The sequence below is a fragment of the Microcebus murinus genome, chromosome 8 (assembly GCF_040939455.1).
Source record: "Microcebus murinus isolate Inina chromosome 8, M.murinus_Inina_mat1.0, whole genome shotgun sequence".
Classification (NCBI taxonomy): Eukaryota; Metazoa; Chordata; class Mammalia; order Primates; family Cheirogaleidae; genus Microcebus; species Microcebus murinus.
Window position 1 is genome coordinate 89,531,235 of NC_134111.1, and position 9,160 is coordinate 89,540,394.

Sequence of the window (9,160 nt, forward strand, 5' to 3'; positions counted from 1 at the left end):
CATCCCGGCAGTTAGGCCGCGTCATGTGATGCGCTCGTCGCTCAGCCGTCACGTGACCTTCGTCCGCCGCCTCTGCTTTCCTCGGCTTGCGCCCCCTTCCGCCTGACGCGCCCCCGGCGGCGGCCGCGCAGCCCTGGCTCCTCGCGGGCTCGGGCGGCGGCTGCAGCGGGGCTATGGCGAGCGGCGGTGGGGGTGGAAACACCGGCGCGGGTGGGAGCCCGGGGATGGGCCTGAGCCTCGGCCTGGGCCTGGGCCTGGGCCTAGGCATGGGTGAGGCCACCAGCGAGGCGGAGGAGGAGGCGGCCACGGCCGAGGCGGTGGGACGTCTGGCCACGACGCTGTGGCTGCGGCTCCGCGGCTGGGAGGCGGTGCTGGCGGCGGCGCAGCGGCTGCTGGTATGGGAGAAGCCGCTGCACAGCCTGGTCACGGCGGCCGCGCTCAACGGCCTCTTCTGGTAACGGCCGCGGAGGAGGGGGCGGGGCCGGGCTGAGCGGGGGCGGGAGGCCCGGGAGTACCATTCCCCGTTCTGGGTTGTCACTTAGCCTGTGGGAATGACTCATCTCCCAGTTTTTGAAGGCTGATGTCCGCCTAGGTTGCCCCATTCCTCCCTCTCTCTGGGTCATGAGTTAGGCCTAGAGGTGGCATTCCCCCATCTATGGGCGCCTTTCCGCCTTTGGAAATGGACACAGGATCTTCTCACCCACTCGCCGCTGAGGTGCCTGTCTCTCCCTAAGGTTGCTGTCTTCGTCGTCCCTCCGGCCCTTCTTCCTACTCAGCATCTCACTTTTGGCCTATTTTCTGCTGGATCTATGGCAGCCTCGCTTTTTCCCTGATGTTTCAGGTGAGTGTTTCTTCATTCATTTAGTAATCACCCTTTAGGTACTTGCTTGGTGCCTTGATCCCGCTGGGTTGGATTGAATGGCGAGGGTAATGTCTACCAGGCCACCTGCCTCCCTGGCATACCCCCATCCCTCCTCCCGTTTCAAGAAATTACCTAAAACGAGAATTTCCCCTTTCCCAAAATTAATTTTGCTGTGAGTGCATTGGTTAAGGTTGTGGAGTCTGCACCACATTGCTTGGGTTCCATTCCCTGCTCTGCCACTTACCATGTGTGACCTTGTTAACGTCACTCAATCTGTTTGCCTCAATTTTCTTATGTATAAAACGTGGGCGATAGAACTTACTTCATAGGGAAGTGAAGATTAAATGAGTTAATATGTGTTACATGTTATGGTCGCACTTCACACACAATAGAAACTGCATAAATATGAAGTTATTGTTTTTTGTACTATCTGCATATTTACTTAATAGCCATTTTGGAGCAACCAGGTGCCGCGCTGTACGTGAATTGCTTGGGCTATAAACATGAATAAAATATGGTTCCTATATTTGAAAAGGGTGAAGTCTAAAGGAGACAGACAAACAACAATAACATGTAATGCCTCCTGTGATTGGCATCTGAAGAAAGTGCTCTGGGATTGCAGAGGAGGGACGACTATTTCTGCCTTGGGGAGTGTCTCCTAGGGCCCCTACCACTCAATAATCTGTCCCCCTCCTCTCTCTATAGCATCTTCCCCAGAGGAGCCACACTCTGACAGGTGAGTGCAGGCCACCTCTTGAAGACAGATGCCCAAATCCTGTCTTGCTTGCTGGTGCTGATGGCACCATGGAGCAGGGCAGTGCTGCATTTTCTGCAGGCACAGGCCCCAGCATAGTGAATAGACTAGTAATAAGCCATGGAGTTTTCTTGGTCCTGGTCTCTTAGGACCCAGGTGTTTGTGTGCCTGCTCCTTTTGGAGCAGGGGGTTGGGTCCTGTGGTCTTTGCTTCCCAAGACCAGGATAGCTGTTTTTTGGGAGGTGGGTTGTCTGCCTTTATAGACTGAAGATCTCATTGCCATTCTCAGAGGGATTTGAGTGTCTAGGAAGCTGGTGTCTGAGGCCTCCAGGGGTCATGTCATGTCTCCCCAGTGAGGGTGCGGGGTCAGGAGCCCGGCCGCACCTGCTGAGTGTGCCCGAGTTGTGCAGATACCTGGCTGAGAGCTGGCTCACCTTCCAGATTCACCTGCAGGAGCTGCTCCAGTACAAGAGGCAGAATCCAGCTCAGGTAACCTCTCCTACATCATATAACAGTTCCCTGTCCCAAGAGGGAATAGAGGTGGGAGATGGGGGAGGTATGATGTTAACTCCCTTGTTGGAGACCCTGAAGGAAAAGGCCTTGAGGCAACATTGGTAGCTACTCCCGGTACAGGAGGCAGGTATGCCTCAAGGAATAAGCTTCTGATAGCCTCTTTGTCCTGCCAAGGCAGATTAGTGTGACTTATAGGTCTTTGACAGTGTCTGTTGCAAACTTCTGAATTGGTGGTCTTGAATCTCTTGACTAGATCGGATCACCACATTCCTTGAAGACATAACCATCCTTCCACTAGCTGAACAGCAGTTTCTTACTCAGACCCTGTGCTCTTCTCTGCAGTTCTGTGCTCGAGTCTGCTCTGGCTGTGCTGTGCTGGCTGTGCTGGGACACTATGTTCCAGGAATTATGATTTCCTACATTGTCTGTGAGTAGGGTCTAGTCCTACCCTTCTCAAAGCCCTCTCCTTTCTTCTTCCCTGGTGTGACCCAGAGGGAGGACTGTGCTCCGTCTGCTCAGTTATCAATTTGTGGAGGTCTCGGGGATGTTGTAGTATTGGTGACAGAGAGTCATCTGAGGAGGAGGGCAGTGGGTGTGGAGGGAAGAGGTTGCACAGCCTTGGGAAGGGACCTTATCTTCCTTCAGCCCTTCCTGTTTAGGGACTCGGTGAATGAGGGCCCTTAGGAAGTTGGCATAAGGAGCTCTGAGGAGACTTTCTAATCCATAGTGCTGAGTATCCTGCTGTGGCCCCTGGTGGTTTATCATGAGCTAATCCAAAGGATGTACACTCGCCTCGAGCCCCTGCTCATGCAGCTGGACTACAGCATGAAGGCGGAAGCTGATGCCCTGCATCACAAACATGACAAGAGGAGTAAGAGGGCTCCCTTAACCCAGGAGGGTGAAAGTAGGGGAGGGCTTTGGTTTATGGCTTGTGAGATGCCTTGGAATTGAGCTCTCCAGTTTCTTGACCATGTTTGTACTCTACCATTGTTCATGCTTGGTCACTGTCCTACTGCTCTTGCTTCTCTAGAGCGGCAAGGAAAGAACATACCTCCAGGAGGTGAGGAACCACTGGCAGAGACAGAGAGTGAGAGCGAGGCAGAGCTGGCTGGCTTCTCAGCAGTGGTGAGGTCCAGGGAAGATGGGGGTGTGAAATAGAAGGCTGGGGGAGAATCTGTGTGCTTTAGAGTTGCCACCCCTCGAGGGGGTGGGAGCCAGAGGTTTTAGGGGAGAGTGTGCCCCTGAAAAATCAGTTCTCTTATCACTTGTGTTCCTCCTGGTTCTTCTGCAGGTGGATGTGAAGAAAACAGCACTGGCATTGGCCATTACAGACTCAGAGCTGTCGGATGAGGAGGCTTCTATCTTGGAGAGTGGTGGCTTCTCTGTATCCCGGGCCACAACTCCACAATTGACTGATGTCTCTGAGGGTATGGGGTGCCCCTTGCCCCTCCTCATCTTCCTGTTCCCTGCTGTGGGGTAGCTGGTTCTGTTTTCTGGCCCCTGTGAATGTTTTCTTTGGGGAACTGATCCTCTCATTCTGCCTTAAGCTCCTGAAAGATCCTGACCCCTAGGTTTGGCCCAGCATTCTGTGTCTTGAGTTCTCGTCCTTGAACTGATTGGCTGTTGTGGCAAGTTAGAGCAGCAGGCTGATTCCTAACCCTGTGTTTACTCCACAGATTTGGACCAACAGAGCCTGCCAAGTGAGCCGGAGGAGGCCCTGAGCCGGGAGCTGGGAGAGGGAGAGGAGGCAGAGCTAGTGCCTCCCGAAGACCTACTGGGACCCCCTCAGACCCTGTCAAGGCAAGCCCTGGACTCAGAGGAAGAGGAAGATGTGGCAGCTAAGGAAACCTTGCTTCGGCTCTCATCCCCCCTTCATTTTGTGAACACGCACTTCAACGGGGCAGGGTCCTCCCCAGATGGAGTGAAGTGCTCCCCTGGAGGACCAGTGGAAACACTGAGCCCAGAGGCCGTGAGTGGTGACCTCAGTGCTCCACCCAGCACCCTGACACCCCCACTTTGCTTTGCTGACAGTGACCCAGTCCCCTCCTCTTCCGTGTTCTCACCTCTTCCCCAGGACTCACCGCAGCCCCTGCCTGCCCCTGAGGAAGAAGAGGCACTCACCACTGAGGACTTTGAGTTGCTGGATCAGGGGGAGCTGGAGCAGCTGAATGCAGAGCTGGGCTTGGGGCCAGAGACACCCCCAGAGCCCCCTGATGCTCCACCCCTGGGTCCCGACACCCATTCTCTGGTACAGTCAGACCGAGAGGCTCAGGCCATGGCAGAGCCATGAGCCTTGGGGGAAGGAGCTGCAGGCATAGTAGGGCTTCCTGGTTGGGGGTGTTTCCTCCTTTCCCTACTACTCCAGGGAGGGGCAATGTGTGGGCAAGCTGGCTGTCAGATAGTAGCCAGTCCACCCTCTGCCTGCCTGCCTGCTGTCCCAGCATGGTGCAGTACCTGCGCCTGGGATTGGTTTTAAGTTTGTAAATAATTTTGCATTTGGGTTAGTGGATGTGAACAGGGCTAGGGAAGTTCTTCCTGCAGCCTGCTCTTGCCTCCCTGCCTCATCTCTATTCTCATTCCACTATGCCCCAAGCTCTGGTGGTCTAGCCCTTTCTTTTTCCTCCTATCCTCAGGGACCTGTGCTGCTCTGCCCTCGTGTCCCATTTGGTTGTTTAGTTCAGGCACTTTATACTTTTTCTCTCCTGTCCCGTGTTCCTTTGCTTCATATTTCCCTGCTGTATCCTGTCCATAGCAGCTCAACCCCCACCCTTTACCAGCTCCTCCTTTCTATCGGGCACTGGCTAAGCTTTAGGGAGGTTCCTGGTCCAGGAGGTGAAGAGTAAACCTGGGGTGGTGGGTCAGGCCAGTAGTTACACGCTTAGGTCACGGTAGTCTGCGTAACCTCCACCCTTACCCAGTTCAGCCCAGCCTTCCAAGAGGCAGGAGGAGAGCAGGGACAGCACATGCACCAGCCCTGGATTGGTGAGCATGTTCTCTATTTTGTTGAGATGGGGGCATCCTTAATGTCCTAGGGAGAAAAGGAAACCTGTTCCTCTGGGCTATGGATGGTCCAAATGTGGTAGGACCCCCAGAGGGGTTAGGAAGCAGACAGTAACATCTATACAGGTGTCAACTGGAAAAATAAAGTGTTGATTGGCTAGAACTATTGCCTGCCTGCCTGCCTGCCTGCCTCACCGTGAGCTGCCTCCCACACTTCGCTTTGTCCCCTCCTCACCCTTACCCTCTTCACCCCAATTGTGTTCTCGGCTGTTTATTTACCTTGGTGCAAAACAAGGCCAGAAGCAAGGATTACCCGACAACCCTAACTTTCCCTTAGCCATCTTCCCTGACAGTGTGATATGTTTAGTGAGATTTAGCATGTGTGAATAAAGTGTATGCAGGAGGAAATTGCCTTGTCTTCCCAATCAATAGAAACTTGGGACCATAACAACTGTTTTCTACCATGTTGCTTACAACCTTAATACTGTTTTCTTTAGACACCTAGCTACATGTTAATAATTAACTCACTCAGTCCTGATTTATCTATACAGGCACTAGAGGCCCTGTACCTGTACTAGAACTGATTTGGGGGCAAGTAACGCTAAAAGTAGTATCTAACATTGAATGCATAAATAGGTGCTTGGCACTGTTCTAAGAGATTTATATGTATTAACGTGTTTTTTCCTCGCAACTCTGAGATATATCTGAGATACACTGTTACTAACTCCATTTTACAGACAGGACTTTCCTGAAGGCACAAGTCCTGGTAAATGGTGTAGTCAGAATCCAAACCCAAGCTGTTTGGCTCCAGCAAACACATGGGGCAGTAAACCCCTGTCCATTAATAGGGCACAAATGGGAAGATGCTCAAGGAGGTGGAAACTCAGAAAACCAATCTAGTATCTTCACTTCATAGAGTGGACTCTTGCCCGGTCCGAAGGTAGTGAGTTACCTCACATGATTGTTCACAATCACAGGTTGAACTCCTTGTTCTACTACTTTCCCCCCTTGTCACTTGACAAGTCTAAAAAAAACAAACAGTGGACTCTTGGCAATCCTTCCTCTGCGGAAGAAAAGCCCAGAACTGAGCAGATAGCCCCCTTTATGAGTTCATGTCCTCAGCCTTCGGCTGGAGCTATTATATGGCAATGCTAGTTGTCTTTTTGAAGTCAACTTCCATGCCATGTCAAGATCTTAAGTGTGAGAATTTTTCCATTTGTTTCACATTTGCCTGAGAATATTTGTCGGCTGAGGCTCTGTCCTGTGCCATTGAAATTGAAAGAATATGAACTTTTTTTTTTTTTTTTTTTCTTTTGAGACAGAGTCTCACTTTGTTGCCCAGGCTAGAGTGAGTGCCGTGGCGTCAGCCTAGCTCACAGCAACCTCAAACTCCTGGGCTCGAGTGATCCTTCTGCCTCAGCCTCCCGGGTAGCTGGGACTACAGGCATGCGCCACCATGCCCGGCTAATTTTTTTTTATATATATATCAGTTGGCCAATTAATTTCTTTGTATTTATAGTAGAGACGGGGTCTCACTCTTGCTCAGGCTGGTTTTGAACTCCTGACCTTGAGCAATCCGCCCGCCTCGGCCTCCCAAGAGCTAGGATTACAGGCGTGAGCCACAGCGCCCGGCCAGAATATGAACTTTTAATCATCTAGAAATTTCAGAGGAGAATGGAAAAACATTTTGTTAAATATTCACAAAGGAATAAAGAAAAATAGTTCTAATCAACAAATGGTTTGACAGTTGCTACACAGGTGTCCAGGCTATTTCATGCCCTATGATGAAAGGGACAAGAAGGAAGTTTGCATGTTGAGTGAAAGAAAAATAACCAGAAATGTAAAACCTGCAATTAGGCTAAACAAAATTAATCATAAAAGTACAGGCTAGGGGAAGAAGGATTGGCTACAGGTCTGTGTTGGGGGAGGGGCTAGCATACTTAACTGTGTAGTCAAACAGCTAATAGGGTAACATGACTGCTCATAAACTTAATTTTAGGTGTGTTAATAGAAATGTCTCAAAAACAAAGCAATACTTCCTAGTGTACTGTGCACAAATTAGAATATTGCCAGAGGATAGCTTGCTATGCTGCAGAGAAATTGACAAATTGCAGGGTGTCCAGGAGAGAAATGCTAGAGATGAAAACTAAAAACTGTCATACAGCAAATTATCAAAAAGGAATTGGCACTCTAATCCAAGAAGAGAGCTGAGTTGGGTTATGTCAGCTGTCATTCAAACTTCAATGGTTGGTTTGTAGGACTTCAGAGGGCAGAAATTTAATCTTTGAGTTGAGTTTGATAATATTGCTAGATAGGATTTAGTTTTCTGGTCAAGGGATATTGCAAAACAGATTTAAATGATCTTCACAAGTACAACCATCAAGAGCAGTGATTCTAAGAGTAATTCCATTATAAATGGATAATATATCACCATGTTCTGCTTTTAGTGTCCAACTAAAGTCTGCTTGGGCGTCTCTTCCTCCAGCTAGGTATTTTGTCAGGTGTCACTAGCTCACTTTGCTTTGGACTGTGCTCACTCATCCTGGGCTGTTTCACACATTCACACACTCCTATGCTGACAACTTCTAAATCTTAGTTCCATTCCTTTCCCAGAACTTCCAAGTAGGCATCTCCACTTGAATGCCCCATGGGTACTGCTATGGTTTGAATATTTGTTCCACCCAAAACTCATGTTGAAATTTAATCCCTAAACTGTGAGAGGTGGGGTCTTTAAGAGGTGATTGGTTCAGGAGGACTGCCCTCATGAATGGATTAATGGGTTAATAGATTGGTGGGTTATCATGGAAATGGGACTGGTGGCTTTATAAGAATAGGAAGTGAGACCTGAACTGGCACACTCAACCCCCTCACCATGTGATGTCCTATGCCACCTGAGGACTCTGTAGAGAGTCCCTACAAGCATGAAGGCCCCCACCAGATGCAGCCCCTCAACCTTGGACTCCCCAGTCTCCATAACTGTAAGAAATAAACTACTTTTCTTTATAAATTACCCAGTTTCGAGTATTCTGTTATAAACACAGCTAACAGACTAAGACAGGTGCCTTCTGCTCAACATATCAAAACCTGAACACATCTTCTTTCCACTCTTTGTGCTATTATGTAACCTCCTCCCCCAAACACAAGGTTTTTTCTGTATTTTCCATCCTGTTGCACCACCAATCATGAAGGCCTTCTTCTTCCTCATCCTATACCCAGTTGGTCACCAGTTGCTGCCAATTTGGTACCCTAATGATTTCTTGACTCTGTCACCACCGTCACAGCCCTGACTCACACTCTCCTCATCTCTCATCTGGCACACTGCAGTAGTTTCCCTGCCCAAGTTGTCTCCCACCCAAAATGTATGCCCAGTGAAGTGCCGAGATTATCTTAAAATACAACTCTGATGACTCTTCTGCTATTTAATATTAACCAAAATCTCTCCTCTTAACAAGATAGAAATTCAAGATCCCCATGTGGTTAAGAAGTTTGAGATCCAATCCTGCCCTGTCTTGCTCTTTACAGCAAAAGCAAACTCCAGACAGCTTGTCCTTCCTGCTGCTCAGCGGTGCTGCCCTTCCCTACCCCTGCTTGACACACACACCTATCACTCCGCTTAACAAAAGCCTCACTTAATTTCTGTAGTGTAGTGTTAGCACGTTGACCTCACAAAAGCCTCACATCTTTTAAGATGTACTTCAGGCCATACCTCTTCTACAAACCTCCGTAATATTTCAAATATCCCACCCCCATATCAGTCCTGATCTCCTCGTGCTCCCACAGTATCTTGGGCATACTTCTGTTTCACAGAGAATCTTCATACTCTCTCCAAAATTATGTGGATATGGGGTACATAGGTATATATGTATATGTATAGCCTCCACTATACTGCTTATTCTTTTTTTTTTTTTTTTGAGACAGAGTCTCGCTTTGTTGTCCAGGCTAGAGTGAGTGCTGTGGCGTCAGCCTGGCTCACTGCAACCTCAAACTCCTAGGCTCAAGCGATCCTCCTGCCTCAGCCTCCTCAGTAGCTG

The 9,160-nt window shown here is 49.6% G+C and overlaps 1 protein-coding gene across 2 annotated transcripts; it reads left to right on the forward strand.

Moving 5' to 3' along the window:
* Positions 1–29: 29 nt before the first annotated feature.
* Positions 30–8,139, forward strand: RETREG2 (reticulophagy regulator family member 2). 2 transcript variants are annotated; one of them, XM_076005956.1, is made up of 10 exons: positions 30–454; positions 735–841; positions 1,568–1,598; positions 1,970–2,105; positions 2,472–2,556; positions 2,857–3,000; positions 3,160–3,254; positions 3,421–3,556; positions 3,806–4,098; positions 4,204–8,139. In XM_076005956.1, the coding sequence occupies exons 1-10, from the start codon at positions 174–176 to the stop codon at positions 4,417–4,419; spliced, it is 1,524 nt and encodes a 507-aa protein (XP_075862071.1). In that variant the 5' UTR covers positions 30–173; the 3' UTR covers positions 4,420–8,139. The 2 variants fall into 2 exon arrangements, with proteins under 2 accessions (XP_075862071.1, XP_012595666.1); XM_012740212.3 differs by having other exon boundaries at positions 31–454; positions 3,806–8,139.
* Positions 8,140–9,160: the final 1,021 nt, after the last annotated feature.

What these genes read in the sequence shown, in the direction of transcription:
- RETREG2 (XM_012740212.3), top strand. Translation starts at nt 174, where the DNA reads ATGGCGAGCGGCGGTGGGGGTGGAAACACCGGCGCGGGTGGGAGCCCG. An exon ending in TATGATTTCCTACATTGTCT is followed by an intron (nt 2,557 to 2,856) that starts GTGAGTAGGGTC and finishes TCTAATCCATAG; the next exon opens with TGCTGAGTATCCTGCTGTGG. An exon ending in ATTGACTGATGTCTCTGAGG is followed by an intron (nt 3,557 to 3,805) that starts GTATGGGGTGCC and finishes TTTACTCCACAG; the next exon opens with ATTTGGACCAACAGAGCCTG.